The 24,463-nt window shown below is 41.8% G+C and overlaps 1 protein-coding gene across 1 annotated transcript; it reads right to left on the reverse strand.

The window, feature by feature from the left end:
* Positions 1-282: 282 nt before the first annotated feature.
* prkcha (protein kinase C, eta, a) lies at positions 283-23,898 on the reverse strand. The gene is made up of 14 exons (XM_076749542.1): positions 23,186-23,898; positions 17,682-17,745; positions 14,261-14,414; positions 14,132-14,166; positions 13,961-14,043; positions 12,442-12,571; positions 12,221-12,354; positions 11,982-12,113; positions 11,462-11,635; positions 9,061-9,215; positions 5,176-5,314; positions 4,380-4,568; positions 1,969-2,115; positions 283-1,831 (listed from the first exon to the last, which is right to left on the reverse strand). The coding sequence occupies exons 1-14, from the start codon at positions 23,534-23,536 to the stop codon at positions 1,667-1,669; spliced, it is 2,052 nt and encodes a 683-aa protein (XP_076605657.1). The 5' UTR covers positions 23,537-23,898; the 3' UTR covers positions 283-1,666.
* Between the last annotated feature and the right edge of the window lie 565 nt (positions 23,899-24,463).

Genomic DNA, 24,463 nt, shown 5'->3' on the forward strand with positions numbered 1-24,463 from the left:
ATGTTCAGGCATTTTTGTGTCTGAAGTCACCAATTGACAGTATTTAGCGGCACAACCCCTCCACAGGATAGGTGGGCTGAGGAGATAAACAGATGTGAGGCTGAAGACTTCCTCCCTCAAACTAACAGGAAGAGTCCATCTCCGCTTCGTGAAGTCAGCGCTGTTCCAGTCTGCGCAGGTTCAGCGTGGGGCACATGAAACTCCTCTCAAGTTTTAATTCATTATTTATTTATTTTTCCTTTGTTGTTGTTTGAATGGTTTCAATTTCAATTGCCAACAGCGCGCACCTTATTCACGCCACATTCATACTTTTCAAAGGGTCTCAAAAGCACGACTTCCTTCTTGCATCTTCCTGTCTCTATCAAAGGCGACAGTAATGATGCTGTGTGGTTTCCTGTTTATTCTCTACTGGGTTGCGATGACAAAACTACTGACGGCGCCTTCCAGACAATTGGCCACTGTTACTGTACTGCAGGGTAAAAGGTCCCCCTGTCTGTTTACCTCGTCCAAGTTTCCATTTTATATTCTCGCAGAGAGGCTAGTTTAAGTGTTCAGCATGGAGAATATTCAATAACTGTCTTGTATTTGCATGTTTGAAAATACCCCTGTGTGAGTTCTGATTAAACAGGCAGTCTGCCCATGGACCTGGGAGGTTTCAAAGGCCCTGTGTTTGTTTGAGAAAGAGAGTGTGTGTAAGAAGGTCGCAGCAGACTGAGTTGTTACTGTTACTCTTGACTAAGACCATTTAATTCTGCCAATTGCCAAACACCATATGAGCATTCTTCTTCTGATCAAGACGAGCTTGTGGTGAAATCTGCAAACTTTTGGGTATTTCACAGTCAACATGAATCACCACAGTGCTTTCACCTCAAATGAAATCTTGCATCACCCTCAACATGCCTGACTGATCAAATTACACGCAGAGTCACACAGACGGAAGCCTTTCTTTGTACAGGGTTTGACCAACAAATGAGAAATACACCTATCATCTGAACTCAGACAAGTCATCCTTTTAAAAGTTTTACTTAATTCAAATTGTAACCTAACCTTTTTTCATGTTGAGCTGAGCATGATACACTGCTGTTTCTCAAGCCTCGTTTCAGTTTTAGCTTTATTTTGAAAGTGGAGGGGCTCATGTCTCATTTAAGCCACAGTGTGGATCTGTGCCTATTAGTTTTTTTCCAGAGTAGGGTCACATCATTGAGAAACTATTTCATCCACTCACTCGCTCCTTCTAGTTTAACTGGCAGCTCGACTTTTCTGGGAATCTCTGGCAGGCTGGCTGAAACTGACTTGTGACAATGCTGAAGCAACAATGAAACACAGACCATGTCCATATGATCCAAAAAGTGCTTTTTCATTTGAAGTAACTGGAAGCAAATTCATCTATCTACAGGAAGCGCTAATGTACAATAAAACTCTGACTTGCAGCACATTTCAAAAGCTGATCACACGCCAAGCTTTCACAAGTCACAGGAGTGCTTAAGAGTTCACGCGGTGCAGCCCCAGTTCTTGTTGAGCATGTGTTTGGCTGACTCCACCACAATTTGCACCCTCATGTCTCTGGGGAATGTGACAGCCTCATACCATGTGTACCACTGGGAACTGTCTTAGACACAATCACAGACACTGACAAGAGTGACACGAGTGCAGGATGACTGGTGGGTCAATAAGGAGACTCTGAGATCTCCAGCAGTTCAGGTGAAGTGAAAGAGAAGTTACGAAACTCCTCCTGGTTGATGGAAGGGATCAGAGGGTCATCGATGGGCGTGAGGGTGGGCTCCTCCTGAGTAAAATCTGGGTCGAAGTTGTTGACGTCCTCTGGTGTTTTCTGGAGAGGGATAATAAAGAATTATTCATCAGCAGCAAAATTTTAGCAAAAGAGCCACAGAGTAACAGACGACTGCAGAGTGTTTTCATTATCATTTACACTATTAAGCTATAGATGAAGTCCTTCGTGTGACTTACGATCCTGGGCTTGAAAGGTGGCTCCAATTCTCTACGATTCAGCTTCTCCCAATCGATGCCAGCGAAGAAGGTGTGGCTGGTCACAGCGTTCTCTCCGCCCTCTGAAGCCACACAGCCCAGACGCCGGGCCGGGTTTTTGGTCAAGAACTGCGAAAACCAAAAGGTGGATGAATTGGCAGACATGTCAGACTAAATAAAGAAGAAAAAAATCAGTGAATTTTGAAGACAATGAATGTAAGATAACACATAAGAACAATCAGAATAAAGTAGGATTAAACTGTTTGGAATCAGTGGATTACAGCAGACTATTTATTTCTGATCTGTACAAAGAGGGGAAATGTGATGCCTCCCAATAAGCTCGATCAGAGCAGTTTTTTGAGTAGTGTCAAACTGGACTCAAGCCATAATGACATCCAGTCAATGCCCGCCTACCAACTTGTAAAAACACACACGCCCTGGATTGCGTCTGGCACCTTCCACAATACTTGAGCTGGTTAGAGTTCAACTAGGTTCAGTAAAAATGCAACAAAGGTGTCTCAACTTCCTGGTGTTGTACACAATAAAACAATGGAGTTTTATGATGGAAGCCAGAGGGAGAGACCCAAACAAAACAAATTAAACTGAAAAGGTTTGTTTTAACTTGCCTCTGGGAGGAAACTGAAAAAACAGATGTGTTTTGGACAGCTCTGTCTTCACCGTGGAGTTTGTGCACACCTTAGGGCTGGCAGTGACATTCAGACTAGGCCACAACAAACTAATGAGCCTCTGACTCCACAGCTACAGTGTCCAAATCAAACCGAAGTCTTTAGAAAGTTGAATATGTCTTGCCATATCAGTTAACTACCAGAGGCTGAAACGACACCACATCCGTCCAAAAAGCTGAGCTCACAGAGAAAGAGAAAGGAGATTAGGGAGACAAAGAAGCACTAACATGGAGATGAAAAGACAAAGACGAGGGGATGAACACTGGTTTTGTGTTGTTTAGTCATGTAACTTACAAATCACACATGCCTCACAGTGTTGAGCAACAACACCACAATAATCAACTTGCAGAGACTTGAATCCTGCCTCGTGTCGGTATCGCTGTTAACATCAAGACAGGGCAGGGACATTACATTTTAGTGCTTATGCAGTTGCGTGCAGGGATTTGCAGCTGCAAGCATGATTTTAAAGATGTGATTTGCAGTAAATGGGCTAAAACATATTAAATACCACACCAGTGCACCAGTATGGTCCTTAAAGTGGAATAACCATGAGTTAAACACAGCAGCAGGGGGTCAATCAGTTCAGGAGCTCACAGACCACAAACCAAAGAGAAACTTTTCCACTGAAGTTGATGCCATCTTTCCATGGCTACACGTCAGCTGTGCCATGCAGTACCAGACCTGCCATGTCAGCATTACTGCTTGAAGAAGGCATTTCACCACCACACCAGCAGAAAGGTACAAAGCTATCAGAAAGGAGCACTACTGCTGTAACATTCAGCCAATTAGTCAATTAGTGGACTGATCAACACTTTTGACTGAACTGGTGTTTTATAGCAATGTAAATTCTTTAGGTTTTGGAGAGTTTGTTGGACAAAAGAAGCTGTTTTCTAATATCCAGTAGATTCAATGATTAAGTGATTAATCAAACTATCTGACAACTGATGCCATGAAGTTGCTTACAGGAACAAGGAGAGCCTTGCAACGGATCAACCTTCAGTATATATAGTGCAGCAGTGTTCAAATCCACTCACGCTGACATGCATCTTTATGTAATGCCTGACACTTGCAGCAGCGACTTAAATCACGAGGGGAGATTGGTCCAGTGCTTCCTCAAGCATGTTGGCATAACAACAGGGATAAGAGGAGGTGAACAGGGTGCAAAGAGTTGGGGGATGGAGGGAGGAGTTGCCGTTGTATTTATAGCTTGTGTGCTGTGGCTGGCCAGTGGACCATGCCTTAATATAGTTATGTAAGAGACCCAGGCCAAACAGCTGGCTGGCAGAGCTCCATAGGGCTGCCAGTCACTTTGCTGTGAGAGAGTGTCAGTCAGCCTGAAGGACAAATAACAATAAACAAATACCAATACAAAGTGTTCCAACCATCGATGTCTTCACATATCACACTGCAGGCTCTTGGTACACTGTCATGGAATGCAGCGAACTGGTCTTCTAGTAAATGTCCACACAACCTTTTAGTTTCTCTCCACCATGGTGCTCACGCATACAGAGAGAAATTGATTTCCTCTATCATTCACTCTGCTAGAAAGACTTCATAGACATTTCCTTTAATTGTATAATGTGAACGAAGCCTGACAGAGCCAATCTGAGCAACACCTGGCTTTCATCCAAACTGTATCCATCATGCATTTTTGTATTTTTTACAGTTGATGATCAATTACTGTGACTAAAAAATGAAAAGACTCACAGCTTTGAGTATGTTCACTGCTTCTGTGCTGAGCCAAGACGCATAAACAATCTCTTCATTGAGGATGGACTCAAAGAGGTCATCTTCATTTTCGGCCTCAAAGGGGGCATGTCCTGACAACATCTCATACAGCAGCACTCCGAGGGCCCACCAATCAACAGAGGGCCCATACAGCATCTCCTGCAGGATCTGTGGAAACACAGCATACCATTAAAGTTAACCATCACAGCACAGACAGCGTTAGAGATCAAATTTACAACTACTCTGTGTTGGATTAGTGTTTCCAGTGAGGCTACACTGAAGAGCAAGTGTTGAGGACGGCAAAGACGCCTTTCATAAATGCAGACACACAGTCTTGGTCAGAGAAAAAATCTCTCAAACATGAGGACACACACCGACTTAATCCCTCATTATAAAAACCAAGCACGCCTGTAAAGGGATGAGGGGATCAGGGCCTGTCAAGTCAACAGCACCATTCACAAGCTGACCTCACAGGCACGCTGCCTTCCAGTTAGTCAGGAGGGAGTTAGGAGTGACGGGCAGTGACCGCAGTGTGTTTAGTGAGGTGGTGTGATGGAGAGAGGAAGGGACTGAGAACTGCATCGTATGAACCCAGAAGACCTGGGCTGCAAGAAGCTAAATGTGGCTGCATTTATTCTTTGCTGAAATGTGTTAATGTTGATGCGTGACAGCATCATGATTGGGTATGAAAGGGGCATCCCAACTTTTGTGGAATCAGGTTTGTTGTTATGGCTCCTGAACTGTATGTTTGTTCGAGTCAAGTATAGAAACTGACCTCGGGAGCAATGTAATCTGGTGTCCCACAGAAAGTTCCCGTGGCCGCGCCTTCAAATATGCCTTCTTTGCACATGCCAAAGTCTGCCAGCTTACAGTGACCGTCTTTGTCAAGAAGAACATTGTCCAACTTTAGATCCCTGAAAAGAACGACAAATACAGAAAGACACAGAAAATGAGATATTTGTCTCGGGGCATTGTAATCCAGCAAATATAACTGGAAAATAGGAAAAGGCTGGAAGCTAATCAGCCACTAAAATCCAAATGTAGCAGTGGCTAAATAAAGGACAAGTTTGTGTGCAGTCTCCAGTCGCATCCTGTCCGTGTTGGTTCTACTTATACCTGACAGAGGTAGACATTTGTAGTGAGACAAAAAAGAAAAGGTCCTCTGAGGACAGTGAAGCGTCTGTGGTGTTCTGACAAACACTGCCTGACCATTAAACGGCAGCCAGGAAAAGTCTGACATGTTCAGATGACCACTTCGGCTGCCAAGAAGGAAAAAGTGTTATGATGTAAAATAAATATTTATTCAGCTTCTAGCAGAGGCAAAACTTGACTTATTGTTTTTTGTTTTTTTTTTTTGGAACAGATTATTGCAGCATAGTAAATCAGATGTGGTCACGTGAACTGGAGGTATTTGATAGTTATGGTATTTAGTATCACGTGTACTGTTTTGGCAGTATGGAAGTTATCACTGTATTCCAGTGAATAATTCCCAGTAAGAAACATGTTGTCTTCACTTAGAGACTGTTTTTCCAGAGGAGCACAGAGGACTGATAGAGAGCTTCATCACATGGTGCAACGATAATCACCTGAAGCTCAATATCAGCAAAACAACGAGCTTGTGATGTACTACAACACCTCAACTATGGATGACGTTGCTGCGAAGAAGCGACAGATTATCAAACGTTGATGCTTCACACACATCTTCAAATTGACAGCACAGAAGATCTTTACACTCAGCACAGCTTCAAGGTGGACACCAAAGATTAGTGTCACCGATTCAGTATCTGACCAAATGTGAAACAGTCACAATCGTTCCTGTTTCTGAGTTATGGTGTTGAATACTAACCAGAAAAGTGTTTTTGAAGAACATTATGATGACACAGTGAAGCTGACCTTTAACCTTTTGAATATGAAACGTCATCACTCCAGCATTTTATACTATGATATTTTATGTCAATGTTATGTTAAATTTTGTCATAATTAGCGTATGAATTTCCTCAAGGTGTTCCTGAGATCTCATGTTCACAAGAATGGCACAGACAGACAAACAACCTGAAGACCTAACGCCTCCGGGCCACGGCCTGGTGCAGACCCAACAGAAGAGCTGGATGAAATTAATTCTACACTACACTGTTTCATTTCATCACGTCAAGCACAAAGCAAACATATTTATAGCATTTGGTGTTGTTAAATTGATGGATGAATGTTATTTGTGAGTCATTTTTATGGCAGCATGGTCAAACTCCTGAGTCTCCCCACAAAGCAATAACATTGTGTGTTAATATGAATTAAATTGAAAATAAAATGTACAGTAATATGAGTGGAAGTATCTTCCTCAGTGCTGACTCTGCATGTGGATGCCTCCATGACCAGACGGTACAGGAACTGATTTTATTTCTTCCCCTCAATAGAAAAAAGGATCCTCACTGACTTCCTCAAACAGGATGACACATCGAGGATCACAGAAACTCCGAATGTAAAAGAGCAGGCAGACTGCTGGTCAAGCAACAACGGTTTGGTTGGATTAATCTGGTTTGCCGATGGTGCAACAGTGACTCAGATGCTCACGCGGACTGTCCTGTGCAGCCTAACAGGCCCAAAGAGAGCTGATGCTTACACACCCTGACCACTGAGCCATACAGTACACAGTTTAGAGCATGTAGGGGCTTAATGCAACTTAGTGAAAAATGAAATTGAGGCGAGTACATTATTCATATTTAAATGAGTGTGCTTAGTAATATGCATTTTAGTATGAATTTCCCCAGAGAGAAACTAATCCCCAACCCAAGCCTTTTTACAAGCACTCTCATCACTGAGCTACACAGGACCACACATCACAACGACAACACTGATCTACTGAACTGTATCACACAGCATGAACAGCTAACTGGGTAAGAGGCAGATTTGCACTAACATGAGAATTTCCAACGAAGAGAAGAGGAAGTGGTGACAGAGGCTATGACGCACACACTGTAACACTTCTGACTGTGGTTAGATTGTAAGAATGCATCTGGACAAACGGCCTTCTGAACTCTGTACAGTTATAGCATTTTTAATATCCATTCTTTTTTAAATATTTGGTCTCTCCTAACTTGATTTGTTGCGTAAGGTGGGACAGAAAAGATCACGTCTCTGACGCAGTCCCAACAAAACTTTACAACTTGTTTATTGCAGAACTTTTGTCATGGATTGCATGACATTGAGCAGCTGTTCGTGACACTGTGTTCACCCTCTGTTGACTTGTATTTAATTGGCTCTCCTCACTAAAACAACATTTTTAAACTTAAGGAAACACTGTGACATCAAGTGAGAAGCTTCAAAGCATGGCTTCACCTCCTGCTAACAGAGACATGCAGAGAAAACTAGTCAAGTCACATGAAGACACACATATTACACAACGGTTACAATTTTATTTCATGGAGGCAGCACAAGCTCTGCTCTTCTAACACTGGCCTGATGTGCAAGCGGCTATTTGGCTTGTTATTTTAGTTTTAGCGTGCAAACTGCGTGTGGCCTCTTAAAGCTAGCAGTCATGCTATGTGGTGCAGGCTGACACAGAACACATGGACCTCTAAATATAACTCAGGATTTTGCTCACATGATGCCATCCTCCTTATCATCATGTGTTGGCAGGGAGCCCACAGCTCTGCCACCTTATGTCCTGCAAGTAGCCAAAAGTATCCTAAGGAGGCCTCAAAGGTTATGCTCAAATATACAATGCTGAAATAGAAGCAGTAACGTGGTCACCATGTAAAAATCAGAACATTTAATTCTATTATTAGAAGTGTTTTTTGCACAAAATGAAAATCATACCATGCTGTTGGAGAATGGTTTACGTGCTGTTGCATTGTGCTGGCTTATAATAAGGTATGGGGCTGGGCAGAGCCTTGAGGAAAATATAGCAACAATGAGTTTAAAAATAAACATGTGGATGCACGGCACACGTGTTTGGCTGCAATTCACTGCACTGCAAAGGCTGCTGAGAGAATTTAATTTTCAATAACGGAAACACATTTGTCTTAAAAAAAAATGCAAAAGACAGCTTATGCAAATGGAAAAAATTGATGCAACGGAGGCCAAAACAAAGTGCCCTGAAATTTAATGCCAAGTATGGATCAAGGTCCAAAAAGGCTGGATACTAAAGTTTCCATGATCTAACTTAAGAGTGTCCTTGGTTATACTGTTTGATACACAGCTACACCTTGGTCATGTCATAAATTTGTGAGACAGATTTTCGGTAATAAACTTGGTGTCGCCAAACCCAAGCCCCAACATAACCCTGATTATATTATCAGACGTTATCGTCTCAGACAAAGCAGGACATTATGCAGCTGTTTTTTTAGATGCCGTGCTTTCCTCATGAATAATAAACTGAGATCAATGTGTAAAATATGTGGTGTTCTCCTTTAAGAAGTAATTCATGATGACATCGATGTATTTTTGTAAAAACAAGAAAACAATTCAGCCATTTGGGTGAGGTAATTCCACATTTCCATTGCAGTTTCTCTATTTTCTGAGACAACACAGAATACATAATAGTACAAAGATATTACATCCTTTAAAGTACTATTTTAGGACTCATTGAAGCAGAGACTTGATGTTTTGGAGAACTCGTATGCACAAATATGTTCAACTTTTCTTTGTGTTCCCTGATTCAGACCTGTATATGATGCCTTTGCTGTGCAGGAACATGAGAGCGGAGGTGATCTCTGCTGTGTAGAAACGTGCTCTAGGCTCTTCAAACTTCCTGGACTTCTGGATGTGGAACATGAGATCGCCACCATTCACAAACTCCATCACAAAGAAAAGACGGTCCTGCAGAAGGAAGCAAAAAGATGACATTTACGTATGGGCACCCAAACCTCACCGGCCTAACAGAGGCCCCGCATTATTAAACAGTCCAAGAGCCATGACCATGGACATGCTGAGATTGCTCCGACGATGATACATATGATGATGATGATACGGTTTCTCATAAATTTCACGTCTGTTTAATTGATTCCTGTGCAAATAAGCAGTTGAAAGTCAGCGGGGCAAAAAAGATACTGATCAAACCCATAAATCTTCCCTTCACATTCTAGGCTGCGGTCGATAGGTGATCTAGAAAATGAGAGCCTGGAGGGAAAAAGGAAAAGACTGCAGGAGAACGTGATGTGCAGATCATAAAGCTTCCTGAAGTGATCTGGACATTGAGCCACGGCTGACTCTGTTTAACTGCTCTGTGGTTTACAGTGGGTCTTGTATTTACCCTGAGATTACAGGTATGATGTTTAATAATAATGTGCTGCACAAGCAAAGCAGGCAGGACTCTGTGTGTGGTCCTGCTGTGAGGCTGCGGGAAGCTTTCAATCCACACTGCAACTGTTTCTTGGTTGTGCATTTCTATTGAGTCTTATTGAGTTCTACATTATAAAATGATATCACACTCTTACTTTTGAGCTCCAAGGTGAAATTACTATTTTTATCTCCAAACCCTGATTCAGCGTTTTACTTAAATTTAATTCCATATGGAGAATTTGTCTCTACCTGGACATTAAAGTAACCACAGATGTCCTTTCCTGGGGTGGTCAATTCAAACTCACAGCCAACGAATGACTGCCTCTGGGATTTCCAAAGTTTAGTTATCCTAACTATTCTGCAAGACTTTCTCCAAACTGAGGGGAACGTGATAAGCTCAGTGTCTGGCAATGCAAGATCGGATTTAATTTGCGGTTTAATGATGAGCAGCGGATGACAAATTGCCGTGTTGAAGGACAATTCTCCTGAGACGCATCTTTTGCTGAAAGAAAAAAATATGTGCCCACTCAACCTCATTACGAGAGCAACACATTCTCCCCCCGACTCATTCCATCTCCCACTCTTTTCAGTCCCACTCACTAGCATTTTTCAAATATCACACTGGAGAGAAACTCAAAATGGATCCAAATTGCTCTTTGAATAGACAACATGTGACGATTCTATTAATAACAGTGTTGTCATACAAACTGATACATTTGACACTTTTGCTCGCACAGATGTTTAAAAGGGTCTTTAGGTACTTTCACAGGCAAATGTCAAGTCATTCATAGAAACTACTGGCTCAGGAAAAGGACAACGAGACACCTGAAAAAGCTGAGGCGCTGTGGCGGAACGAAGGCTAGTCCGTGGTTACACGTGGGTTTGGATGGATCGGGGAGCAGTGTCACTGAGTTAATTCTTCACTTGCTGTGCTGCTCTATTTTGATCTGAGGTGAAGTGGGTCAGTGGCGGCTCAAACAACGAAAGCAGATTAGGAGTGTCCTGTCTGCGCCTGGAAGAACAGCTCTGCCAGCTGAGCCTCGCTCCCTCCGTCTAAGAAAAAAGACTGGGAAACTGCTGCCACCTGCTGACTGACCTACGCATTACACTGCTGTGGCCTAATACCACACTTTTTATCAACTGTACGTCATCACGAGTCATCCAACTGTACCATTTCTGTGGTAAGTATACAAAATGTGAAAGCACGTAGTCATTTTGTACTTCCAGGAAATTAAACTTCAGAGTGCCACTACTGATTGAACCTCACAAAGACAAGCAAAATGTCTTCTCAAGATAAAATACTTATTTGTTATTTTCCTCTCACTGTAACACCTCGATCTGCTGTTGTTTTTCATTTGAGGCAGTGAGCAGCTCCTGTATTCTCTTTGAGCACTGTATTGTGGAGAATTTGGGTGTAGTATGGAATTGTAGTAAGAAAAACTAACTAAATAACAGTGGAGGGACCAATACATGATATGGTGAATGTCATCCATCTTTACATGTACGTATGTATTTATCTATTATATTTATATGACTGTGTTGGGAAGCAAGACTTTAAGAATGGAAACTATTCCACATGTACTACAGTACTGTGGTGTTGAGAAGAAATGCTTAAAGGTGATGTAATGACTTACAAGACAGCATAAAGCATGTATGTAAAAACATAGGAGGGACCTGTGAATTATGACTATACAATGTATTTATGTACCTCCGGCAAAGGTTGCCCTCACAGTAACAGCCAGCTGAACTGTGACACAAGTGCATGTGGGCGTATCTGTACTGACCGGTGTCTGGAAGCAGCAGTACAACTGTGTAAGGTACGGGTGGCAACGGGCCAGTGACAGCACCCTCTTTTCCGTCATGGTACACTCCACATCGTCATCCTGCAAAATGATGTCCTTCTTCAACACCTTGACTGCAAAAACCCGATCTTTTTCATTTAGTTTCGCCAGCATCACCTGCAGACACAGCATGCACACGGCGTTACAGATAAGAATTCACGGGTTTTTCCAAATTCTGCGTCACTTTATTACAAATCCTATCAGAATCCATAGGTTTATTTATTTAAGTAAATTCATTCTGGTATCGGAAATGCTGACTGATATGCTTCGTATTACAAAATCCTCTGAAAATGGATGCTTTGTCAAACACCTTTAGACTGTGCAGATACTTGGCCCTCTATTATACTGCACACATTTCCACATTCTACCATCTTCATTCGTCACCATGGTCATCATTTCATTACATAGAGCATTTGTCATTGTCTTCTCTCGCCATTGGTTGTCTTGTCATGTGCTGTCCCACCTTGCCAAAGCTGCCCTTGCCAAGAACTTGAAGGAATGTGAAGTCTGAGATGCCCAACTGAGGGGTCTGCTGCTGACTTTCCGTACACTCCTTCCTTTCAGAAGGTGCCCTCATCTGACTTGCACTTTTGGCCTGTCAGTGGAAAAAAAAACAAAAAAAACAACACCACTTAAGTGAGGCTTTCTTCAGGGTGATCTCAGTAAAATCAACACTCATCCATGAAAACTCAGCCTTTGTACCACTGAGTTGCGTTTAGAGATTCCTCCAGCCTGTAGACCCATCTCTGCAAGCGTATTGGCCAGTTCCACACTGTTGACCCCACAGCTGGGAGCGACGTTGCCTCTGCAGCGGATGTGAACATTCATTTTACAGACTGAAGAGAGAAACCACACAGACAGAAAGACTAATTAGGACATTTAAGATCCTAACTTTGAGTTACAAATGTTGACATGGGTCTTACTTTTACAGTGCAGCCCCTGCTTGACTATTCCCCACAGCAGTGAGCCACAGTGGTCACAGAAGGTGGGCGACTTGTAGTTGTGGATGTTGAACTTGTGAGGGACGTTGATGCTGAAGCCTTGATTAATGGGCTGCGGAGAGAAGACATACTATAAACTAACCACTATGTTTTGAAACAATGTGTTCAATCATGCATGTACATATCGTAAAGAACCTTAAAATGCCACACAGAGGGCACTGTGACAAACGTTTAGTTCCTGGTTTTGACATAGGGGGACCGTGTTTCAATGTATTGCTGCATTTACTTCTCTGAATTTCCCCAGGGAAGAGAAACTTGTAATGCTCAGCAAAGTATAGTAAAAGAAGGCAAAAAATACACGTTCAAATTCTAAAACAAGCACATACATATTTATAGAAACATCCGGAAATGCCACAACAAGCGTGTGTGGAAAAATATAGCATGGTACCAGTGTTCTGGTTCAGTGACCAGAACACAGAAACAGGAACCTGTACAGTCTGCTGATCACTGCAGGTGTTAATCAGAGGTGTGTGTGTGTGTGTGTGTGTGTGTGTGTGTGTGTGTGTGTGTGTGTGTGTGTGGGAGGGGGCTGTCTAATAGGGTTGGGCTGTCCGTCTTCGATGGCTGACGGTCTAATACGGGCAGATTTTCCGTTTGGTGAGTAAAATCTGAAAATAGTAGTTTCTGGATGTGACTTCAGTTCTATGAGAACGTGTGTCGACCTCTGATGGGCCTCGCTATTGGTTAATGCCACTGAGGCTCTGGTGAAATTATACAAGCTTGAGTCCACAAAACTTGGGACAAAAAAACATCAATCATTAGCAAACAAACTATGTTTACAGACAATGATTGAGTGTCCCTGAGTCCATGGAGTGACATCTTTTATACAATCATGTGTTCACAAAGTGGTGAACCTCGCTCCATCCTTGCTTGACTGAGCCTTTCCAGGATGCCCCATTACTATCACCTGTTACCAATGAATCTGTTTACCTGTGGAATGTTCCAAACAGGTGTTTTTGGAGCATTCCACAGCTTTCTCAGTCTTTAGTTGCTCCTGTCCCAACTTGTTGAAACGTGTTGCTGCATCAAATTAGGGCTGAGCATATATTTACAAAAATAAATGAGGTTGACGTGTTAAAATATTGAATATATTTACTTTGTATTGCTTTATTTATGTTTTACAGTGTACAACATTTTTTGGAATCAGTGGCCCATAAGAAGACCCTCTTCACGCATCATTCATCGCAATGTTTCACCATGGGCATCGTCATATGCAAGTTCAACATAGCCCAACCCTACTGTTCAACATGTCTGCTATCTTCTGCACATGCTGTAATACTCAAAAACTGTTGGAGAGTGGAAAAAATAACAGGTGCAACATGCTTGAGTGCCTGAAACCTTCTGACACATTGATTACTGTTTTTGATCTGATGATCTGTTGTTGTAACTGATATTGTTGTTGAACAGCATGAGCATTGTTGAATGGATTTAAGTGTCTTACCTGTTCTTTTGCTGGCTTCTTCATGCGTGGACACACTGTGACGACCTGCTGGTGGCATCGTTTGTGAACCACGCAGGTACACACTGAGAAAACAACTGGTCATAAACTTTGCGTCTTTGAGGTTAAGGGAACTGTGTAATAAGGCAGAAAGAGAAAATAAGGTCTCCTCACCTTGGCACTGGTAGCCCTGCTTTCCAAAAACACCCCTATAAACAGAGACAGAGACACAGTCAGGTCCAGTTTACAGTCCACACAGATGCGTGCGAGCAGCAGTCATTCGTCCTTGCACTACTTTCTCACCAGATGAACTCTTTGCAATGAAAACAGAAGGTGGGTTGACGGAGGAAAGTGGACATGAACTTGTGTCCGTTGACCTGGTGGATCCTCCGTCTCACGGCTCCTTGTCGCTTCCTTGTGAACTCCTTGTAGGTCTTCTCTTTCACTATTGCGTCATCTGACCGAAAAAAAATAAGAGCAGTTTGCGTTCAAACAAGAGGAGTGAAACACCGCTGCTGTCTATGCATCAGAAATGCATACACTAATTCCTAAACCCAACACTAGAAGAACTATGGTTTGAAATTATATTAAAATTTACAATGGATCACTGTTATGGTACTTATCTTAAAGCAGCTTGTAATCAATATTTCTATAACAAAAAATCGATCACATCAATACTTGTATGCAAAAGGGCTCATTCGCAGTGATAAACACACAAAGAGTGATCACCTGACTCCACAGAGCTTAATAACATCTTTCAGCTCGCTTTGACCAACAACTTCACTGTTTTGGTTCGCCCTCATTGCTGTCATATTTTCGGCTGCTATTTTCAGCCGAGAAACATCAACTAACCACCCACTGTAACAGTGTACACTGTAACACAGCCCCGAACAGCAGGGACACAAAGTTAGCCACTAGCTGGTGAACAAAGTGGAGCGTTTAGCTGCTGAAGAGCCAGATATTTACAACAGGAGTTAGCACATGCTACCATTTGCTCCGTATTTAATGGATGCATAAATAAGCAACGGTTGGTTAACAAGTTAGCCGTGCCAATGTAAGGGTGATGCTATGTCAGTGTTCACAGCTTGCGGTAAATTGCAGGTTTAAATATTTTGAATGCAGCAAAAAAACAATGATGTTGTGTAACCGATGAATTGTTTGGTAGACAAAATGTCAGTAAACAGTAAAAAACTGCCATCACAATTTCCCAAAGCTCAAGTCGTCACTTTCAAATTGTTTGCTTTGACCGACTAACAGACCAAAGATTGCTGTGGTGACTTTCATGTAATAGTGACCCGAGCCCTGACTCAGAAGAACCACTAACAGGTTAAACTGTCATCCGAATAATGTAAAGGGGTTTAAGTCTGAGAGGGGCCTAACTGTGGCACGACAAACGGTCCAAGACATAAGTTTTTATGGCGCAGTAAGGTTTTAGTTCTGTAAATGAATGCGACTTGGAGCCTGACAGCTGTAATAGTCCTTTAGACATTATGTTGTGTTGTGTGCTCTAAGTGAGTGCATTGGAGCGACTCATGAGGTGAAAACCACACATGCAGTATGGAAACCTATGTGCTGAGCCCACGCCACCCCCCTGCAAACAAGATATATTTGTGGTAGAGGTGTGAAAGGGGGGCTTTACACTCAAACTAAGCTGAAGATCATATGCTCAAAATACTGTTCTCTGTAAAAGTGTGGCAACCAAAAATTAGCCCCAAGCAGGAAGATTTTAGGTTATTCTTCAAACGTTTGCTTGAAAATGAAATTTAAAGAGCATGCTAACAAGGCAGAGAAATATTACATATGACTTATCGTGATGATGTGAACATAATGTGTTATCATTTTGCAATGTCAGATTCTGCATGTTAATTATACAAAGGACATTTTAAGGTCAACTAATACAGAGTCATTCAGGTTTTGTCTGATGTATCTCTGACAGTGCAGCCGTTCATTGCATTAAATGTTGATCAGCTGATGTTATTTTGCACATATTTACCATATGATGATATACATTAATATCCGAAAATATTCTTAGCAATATCGTGTTGGGAATTTTGAGCATACCATCTAGTCCTATACCTGACTGAAAAAATGTTGCATTCACCGGCAATCACGCAAGAGCTTGTTAACAAAGCAGCTGCCTCTCATTGCTCAGTGCCGTTTGCAGCCCCTCACACAACCTTTGAGGTTGACTAGCGTAGATAATGTGACAATTTCAGAAATTACAAATGTATTTCAAGAACCTTTCAAGTAACGTGACTGATAGTGTGTACACTGTGAACACATCCAGATTATCTCCACAGTTTGGTGAGCAAACTGTGATGTTTGCTAGCACATTCGTGACAGTACGGCAGTGGTGATATGCAACCAAGTACATTTACTCAAGTGTTGTTCTGAAGTACAAACTTGAGGAACCTGTACATGATTTTAGTCTTTTCTTTTCATGCGACTTTCTACTTCTACTCCACCACATTTCACAGAGAAATACTGCACTTCTTACTTCACGGCATTTATCTGACAGCTTTAGTCACTTGTTGTTATTTTACAAATTAGCATTTCTGCACAAAACATATGAGGAGCTTATAATGTATGATGTTTTGTAATAAACTGAATTACCCGACAGTATAAACCAGTACAGCTGGAAAGATCAGTCGATTAATCAATCAGTCAACTGACAGAATATTTTGATAATTATGGAAAAACATTTCATGGGTCCAGTCTCTCAGATGTGGAGATGTGTTGCTTTTCCTTTTCATCTTTTTAATTAATCTAATTTATATTTAATACTTTTTAGGACTACTGGTTGGACAAAACAAGCAAGCATTTAACTGTATTGAGCACTTTTATTTTTTCTGATTATACTTCCACAATTGTTACATAAGTAACATTTTCAAGATAAGACTTTTATTTGCAACACAGTACTTTTATAGTGCTGTATTAGTAATTTTACTTTGGTGAAGGATCTGAATACTTCCTCCACCACTGCAGTATGGTGCTTTGCTTTGCTGGAAAGCAAAAGGAGGACAGAACAGAGAGTCGGGGGGATTCCAGCAAAATGATTTTGGGAAATTCAGAAAATGAGGCTGGTGATTTTAAACATCAGGTGGAAGCACTTGAGAAACCTTTGTTTAATCTGCGATTAATCAGATTGCAATAAACAAATACATGAAATAATCTACATGTATAACAACACGTCATGTAATTTATAAGCAAAATTAAATTTGAAGTTTAACATGCAGCAAGGCATGACGGTGGCAGATAAAAAAGGGGAACTTAACAGAGGCTGACTAGTCACAGCTAAGCAGACTTCTGCTTCAAAAGACCTGCAGAGTCACTTCTCATTTGTATTAATTAAATGGTCGCATCTGATTGGTTAAAAGAGCATGTTCATATCTGTAGTAAACAGAGATGTCCTCAATGTTGATGTCCTCTGATGTTTGAAGGAAGCAAACAAACATACGTGGCACATACCAACCTAAAGGAGTCACACAGAAGCATGCATGCACACCCATTCTCAGAGCCTCTATTATTACACGGCCATAAATGTCTCACATATAATAATTATTCTGAAGCGTTGCGCCACATGAGAAAAGACAAGGCAGGGACAAACTCACTTGGCAGAAATCGCTAGTGCTGTTGTTCACTACTGTGTGCAAAAGAAACAGTGTGATATTTACTCATGGGGAGAAACACTGGGCTGAATTTCAATCTACAGCAGCAGCCTTACCATCAACAAAGGATCCAGTGAGTGCAATATGGATGTAAACCTTGCCTTCTGGCTCCAAGTCCATCTGCAGACACACAAACACACAATCATATTTTTGCATACCCAAAATAGCGTAATGGAAAAAGTATAGACAGATATCAATGTCCACCACATTCCAGATTGTAGTTCATTATAAAAAAAGTATCTATACTGGACATATGTAACCCAAACTATCGTATATTAAACAAAAAAGGAAGTCAGAAATATGGTATTGCATGCTTTTGAAATGATATTTGAAACTTAGAAAGACTTGTAAGTGCCTCAGTTACAATAACTGGCTTTTAAAAAAAAAAAAAAAAGCATGTGAGATAGTATCTGATATTTGAGCAATCAGTCCTTCAGCTCCGGCAGAGATATGTAGCTGCAAATTTTTTGCATTCTTCAGGGTGTACGAAACGTCGGAGGAATTTGGACGGCCTGACAGGAAGACAACAAAGCAGGTCTGGCGGGTTGGGCTGGTTGCAGTGGCTGTGACGACCTCATTCATGCTCAGCTGTGAGCGATGAATGTCCGAATACAAATACATACAGAAGACAGCAGACAGAACAAGGTACTTCCTGCATCAACCACTGAGTGGAAACTTAGGTCACTTTACGCTTAAATAAGGATCTATTTATGTTGCACATACACCCTGCCTGGAAAATACTAACTGCCCACACAACAGTGACACAGCTGGTGTCAATTGTGGCCACTCAGTTGGTGGATCCATTAGGGCTGGGCGATCAATTGAATTTTATTTGCAATTATTGTGGCTTCTTAAGATAATGAAAACAAGATAACTGAGATAAGACGACTGTTGCGCCACATGTCGTTTCAAACCGATGCTCTTCTTTTGTTTTGTGTCATAAATTCAGCGCACCCCTTTCCTCCACAGCACGGTGCTCTGACCTCTGTGAAAGCCCAAACTCACTCTCAGCCGGGCTGCTGCATGTTTCATTCACTGCAGTGAAGTGAGTCTTCATTTACAAAAAACCTGCCTAGCCAGCCACTGCATGGGTTTTGTTATGGTACAAGTGCCTGGAGCGTCCAAAAAGGACGAGAGTCGCACAGCGACCCTTTCTCATATTTCGTACGCCAAATAAAAACATTATAATACACATCACACATCAAATAACTAACTTTTAAATCTGCAGTTTTTTTAAGTTCAATAAAGTCATGATGTTTCCAAAGTCAATGAGCAATCATGATCTCAAAATTGACCAAAAAAATTGCGATTACAATTTTTGCCATAGTCAAGCAGCACTAACATCGAGTGTGAAAGTTCATGTCAAGACAGAGATCATTTCTCTTAGTCTCAAACAACTCCACTTTTGTTTTCGGTTACCTGCTCATATCCTGTGTCTCAACCTACAGTCTAGACAGCAGCTTGGATTGTCCACTCTGACAACTTCCTCTGTGTGTTTGTGTGTGTGTGTGTGTGTGTGTGTGTGTGTGTGTGTGTGTTTGGTATTTTCACTCTTGTTTCCTCTGGTCAAGTTTTAGGAAAGAGCTAAAAAGCTTTGATGCATTTCTGAAATGTCTCTCTCCTCCGATGAAAGCTCAGATTCACAAAGGAGTCCCAGCCTTAAGACAATAGCAATTCACATGTCCATAAGCACACAGACAGTTACTGTTGTCGTCTAATCACTAGCCTCATATTGGCTATAGGCTTGACTTGAGAATGTATTTTAGACTGTGGATTTTGTCCCCCATCATTTACATTTATAGCTACTTTAGAAAGGGACAGAGGGAGCAATTACAGCGACCTACAGCTCTGTCAATGTATTCATGGGCATGTGAGCATTGTTTGAAGGCAGACTTTAAAAATGTGAGCCTATCCGTGAAGGTGGGGCATGTGATCTAAAATAGATGTGGATGATGGCAGCGTGATGGTGTAATTCAAGAGCAAAAACCATTAAAGCTGCATCGCGGAGGAGGAAGTTTTGTTTTTTTTAGGAGTACACTTGGCTGGAAAATGCTGAGGGGCCATATTTAACCCACTTTCAGTTTCAATGCTCTGTGGAAGGACTTCATCACTTCAATCTTGAGAAGCAACTCTAACGTCACAGATACCTCAGGGCTGATGACAAGAAACTTACTGGGTAATTAAAGAGCTCAAAAAAACTGAGCAACAAGTCAAAGACGTCACTATGCTGTGCCACGGAATGTCAACAGGTGGGAGGCAAAGGAAACTGGCCTTGTGTGTCTAAATGTGACATGGTGACTGTCTCATACGAATGACGTCAGCTCTGATGATAAAGTTCACTCCAAGTGAAAAGAAGGAATAGAGAAACAAAGAGATTCCGCTCAAGTTGAGATCACATGCCACTTCACAGCAGCAGACACCTATTGTGGGGTTCATGTGCATCAGACTGGATGGTGTGTGCAGAAGGGGGTGAAAAAGGTAAGAGAGAAGAAGTAGAGCGTCTGGACGAGAGCCAGGAGATAGTATTTTATCAGTGAGGCCTTCAGCATTGAGCCCTTCAGCACCTGTGAGATGGTGGGAAAGCTGCGATAAACAGCAGTGTGGGCGTGTGGAGGCTTGTGCCTCAACCTCTGCTGCCTCATGTGTGAAACAAACCAGGCCAGCACTTCTGTGCAACAAAGCACAAAAAAAAAAAAACCTTCACAGCTTAGATCAAGCGGATAACAACTTCAAGCTTGGGTCTTGAAGAGAGAAATGAGAAGTAAAGTAATTACTTCTTCTAAAAGGGCAAGGCGAGCTCCACTTTCATGCCACTTCCCCTCAGTGCTTGGGGTCTTGGTGAAGGTGTGGGCACTCACCCTGCTCAAGCATACACACTGCAAAAAGTGACACCCAAGCAAGAGATAATGTTTTCAATCATGGCAATACATGCTTGTTTTTTGGTCGGACAAGATATGTCTTCTTACAAGGCAGTTTTTATATTATAACCTCTAATTTAGACTTTATCACTGGTTCAAACTTGTTTTCAGTCTGGCTGCACTAGTTTTAAGATGACAGGGGGTTATTTAACACCATCCGAGTTGTTCTGAAAAGCTTGGTAAGTGAAATTTTCCTGTTCTGTTGGCAGATAATTTTGCTTATTTGCGTTATGATTTCCCCATTTTTTTTTCTTGTTTTTGGACAGCTGAGTTTTTGCAGTTCATCAATACTTAGTTTTCTCATTTCAGTACAAAAGTGCATTTCTCCTCACTTTTTAGCAAATGTTAAGTTTAAGTGTAAAGACAAATTATTATCAATTTCAGTCAGTAATGGTTTGAGTATGTCTTTGTGATGACCTCTAATGTCTTTCAGATGTGTGGAATAAAGAGGTTTGTTTCACTTTATCAAAGCAAAACTTGAACGGTTCCTGTCTCAGACATCATGCCATGTACATCTAACATCTGATTTTGTTCACTTCTGAAACAAAAATTCTGAGTTTGTAAAGTTCTTTCTCAGTTAAAATAAAGCGTTTTGTTGAAAGCCACTAGACGATTTAATTAACTTAAGGTTATCTGGACAAATTTCCTGAAAAATGTGCTGAATTGACAAAAGCTATATTGGCTGAGTGAGAATACGTCCGTAGAAGAGAGACAATTCTGCATGTGATGAGTCTTGTGGTACGCAGTCGATACCACCTCAGCCTGCTCCAGGCCTGGACAGGTTCAGGTTACGCTCAACGACACCTGCAGCAGCTTATAGACCTTGAGGGATGAAAGTTAGTCAGAAGAAGGGAAACTCCAGTTTGAAAGGGCAGTTTTTCGTTTGTGTCTGGCGGAGGGTGATACTCTACATAAGACATTTAATCTGAGTTGAATGAGTGTGCATCAGACCTATTGAAGCACTTAAGTTTAAAAAGACTGTCTGTTACTTTATACTTCAATCTACCAAGCATGAATAACTTTTCAGCCCTGGAAACTTCTGGAAGTGCAGGGCTTTTATCACCATACATTCATTTGTGCAGGCGGGTCAATGTGAGCAGTCTGCAAGTAGAGTTAACACCTCGCCACAGCAGCGGTATGTGAGGTTTCAGACCAAATTAGAGCACAGTATGAGCATCTAGGCCGATAAGCGCAAGGCGCGAAAAGGTCCATGTCCAGTACATGCAGCCCACACTAAGACGTGGAGATGTGAACGTTTAACGGTGTTATTCTTTAGTAAGCCTGCGCTTTAAGGAGCTGGTTGGATCCCCTAGTGAAAATCACCCAAGGCTTCATAGGAATAAACATTTACAATAGTCACTTCAAGCAGCTAAGGCTCTGGTTTAAGAGCCCCCTGACTTCCTAAAATTGTTGCCAGTAGGTCCATTTGATAATTGATCCATGGATCTACTGGATCTTAGAGTCAGGACTGGATTAGTATCAGGGCAAAGCCGGACATTTCTTAGGGTCCCTAGAACCACAGGGCCCCAGAAAGCCAAAGGATATGCACCAATAAAGTACGATATCAACCAGACAGATCACGTTTTCACATCCTCTTTATGTGTTGATATTGTGCCTGTGTATCATTTATCATTAAAGATTTCTTCTTTTTTTGTTGCCTTTATTGGTTTGCAGAGTATCCATTCAGCTCCCAAGGCGCCCCAGTAAAGTTGTGCTTAATCAAATTAGCATAAGCCAAATGACACACAGAAAACCTGGGGCCAGGTATTGCATATAAGTACCGCTTTGTGTCTGGGTCTGATAATGCTGGGTGGATGGATCCCCAAAGTATGAATATGAATACTTAATATTAATAGCATCCATGTCTTGTTCTCAGTGTCTAAAAAGTTGTGGTTATTTTGACAGATATTTCAATAGAAATATGATTTGCAGTAACAGGGAGTGATCATATTTGCATCACTTCCACTGAAAAACCTGAAGAAATGATGATGATGTAACATTTGTTAGGGTCTGCACTAAGCAAGCCAGTTCCCTTATGTCTGAAGAACAAGATCTGTAGGCCGGAGCATCTCTGCAGCACTACATCGTGATGCTGTTTTGTCACACATTTTACCTTTATGGAAAAAAAAATGTACTTTTGCTTCTGCGATGTGGGTATCGCACTCGCCCATAATGCAATTTCAATGTTTCAATTAATTGCTCAGCCTTGCATTTACGTACTTACAGTACAAAATACACACGTGTCTTCATTAAATACTTAAAGTGTAACACCTGCTTGCACGTCCAGTTTACTGTCTTGTATTCAAATGCGTGTGTTGCAACACATCCAGATCATACACCATGACACACTGCTCTCCCCCACCTCATTACACATCAGCTGCTTTAGCAAACACAATGTGTCAGTGACTCTCAACCTGAAATTAATCAACACGGGATCGAAACCACAGTTTGTGGTGCCTCCCACCCCTACACTCAGGGCGTGGGAAGGGGGGATGGATCAACTGGGACCCAACAGTAAATTTGTGCCCCGAGGCATCCTAACAGGTTTCCTAATCCGGCCATGTTGAGGGACATGATTGGACATTGCTGTTTACATAATTGTTTTCCAAGACATGCTCTTGATAGGTTTACTTCTCACTCACCCATCCCTCGAAAGTATCTCCTGTGTTGGAGGTTTTGATGAGGTCCTCAAACTGGACGATGCAGTTGGCCACAAAGTCATCATATCCGATGGGAGTGTCGTGGAAAACGGCCATCTCGATCTGTTTCCCGTCGTTCACGTTGAGGCAGAACTCCTCGTTGTACGTCGGCGAGTTGGTTTTCTGTTTGGTGAGAGTTTGTCCAATTTTGTAGTCGTCCACCTTCACCACGATGTAGGGGTCCAGGGCCGGGGGGGCTTTGTTGAAGATGACAGAGTGGCGGAGGGAGAAGGTGGTGGGTTTGAGGCCCACCGCCTCACCGATCCGGAGCTTCAGATAACCGTTAAACTTCATCTTAATCAAGCTAGTTTTAGCCCCCCGCGCGAGAGGGAGAAGGCACTCAAAAAGCGACAAAAATAAAAGAAGTTGTTTAAAAAAATCATTCACACTCACTTCATATCAACGCTGACCCACCATACCGCTGTAATAAGTTCATCGTTATAGTCCTGGTGTCAACTTCTGTGCTCCGCTGCATTCATGTTAAGTTAACTCTCAGGTGCAGACCTCCCGCCGTTCAGCAGTGCCCGAAACGCTGCGCTGCTCTGCGCGAACCTGCTCCACCAAGTTTCAGTAAGTAGGAAGCCACAACACACACACGCCGAGAGGAGGAACGAGTTCCGCATAACTTGTCACGAGCGTACACACACACGCGCAATTTGAACACACAAACACATACAGCACATATCTTTTGCAACCTGTCACTGTTCGTTTGGCATGTCACATGGTCGAATTTGTAGTTCCTGTTTAGGAAGAGGAGTCCGGTACTATTTTAACCATGATGCATCACTCTGTGCGCTGAAGGTGTTGCGATGACTCACCTGTCCTGAGCGGCCAAATACCGCCCCCCAGAGGCTGTGATGCCCAATTACATGGCATTACTGCTGCTTTCTTTCTTTGAAAACCTGACGTATTTGACAAGCACAACAGTATTTTCAACATTATATTATATGCATGACATTAACATTATATTAAATGCATGAATAAATGCAGAAATAAATAAATAAAATAACAGAAATGCAGAAATTATTATAATTCCACGCAAATTACTCACAGTGGGTTTTGAGAACTGCTATTTTAAAATTGATTAGTATTTTTTGCCCCTGAATGGTTTGTTGACATTTATAACTTCAGATTTGATGATTTACTTGCAACTGAGAAACCCATGAGCATTAATTAATGGATTATACCATTTATATCTGCATTATGACTAAAGTGAAAGAC

Source organism: Chaetodon auriga, chromosome 14, assembly GCF_051107435.1.
Source record: "Chaetodon auriga isolate fChaAug3 chromosome 14, fChaAug3.hap1, whole genome shotgun sequence".
Classification (NCBI taxonomy): Eukaryota; Metazoa; Chordata; class Actinopteri; order Chaetodontiformes; family Chaetodontidae; genus Chaetodon; species Chaetodon auriga.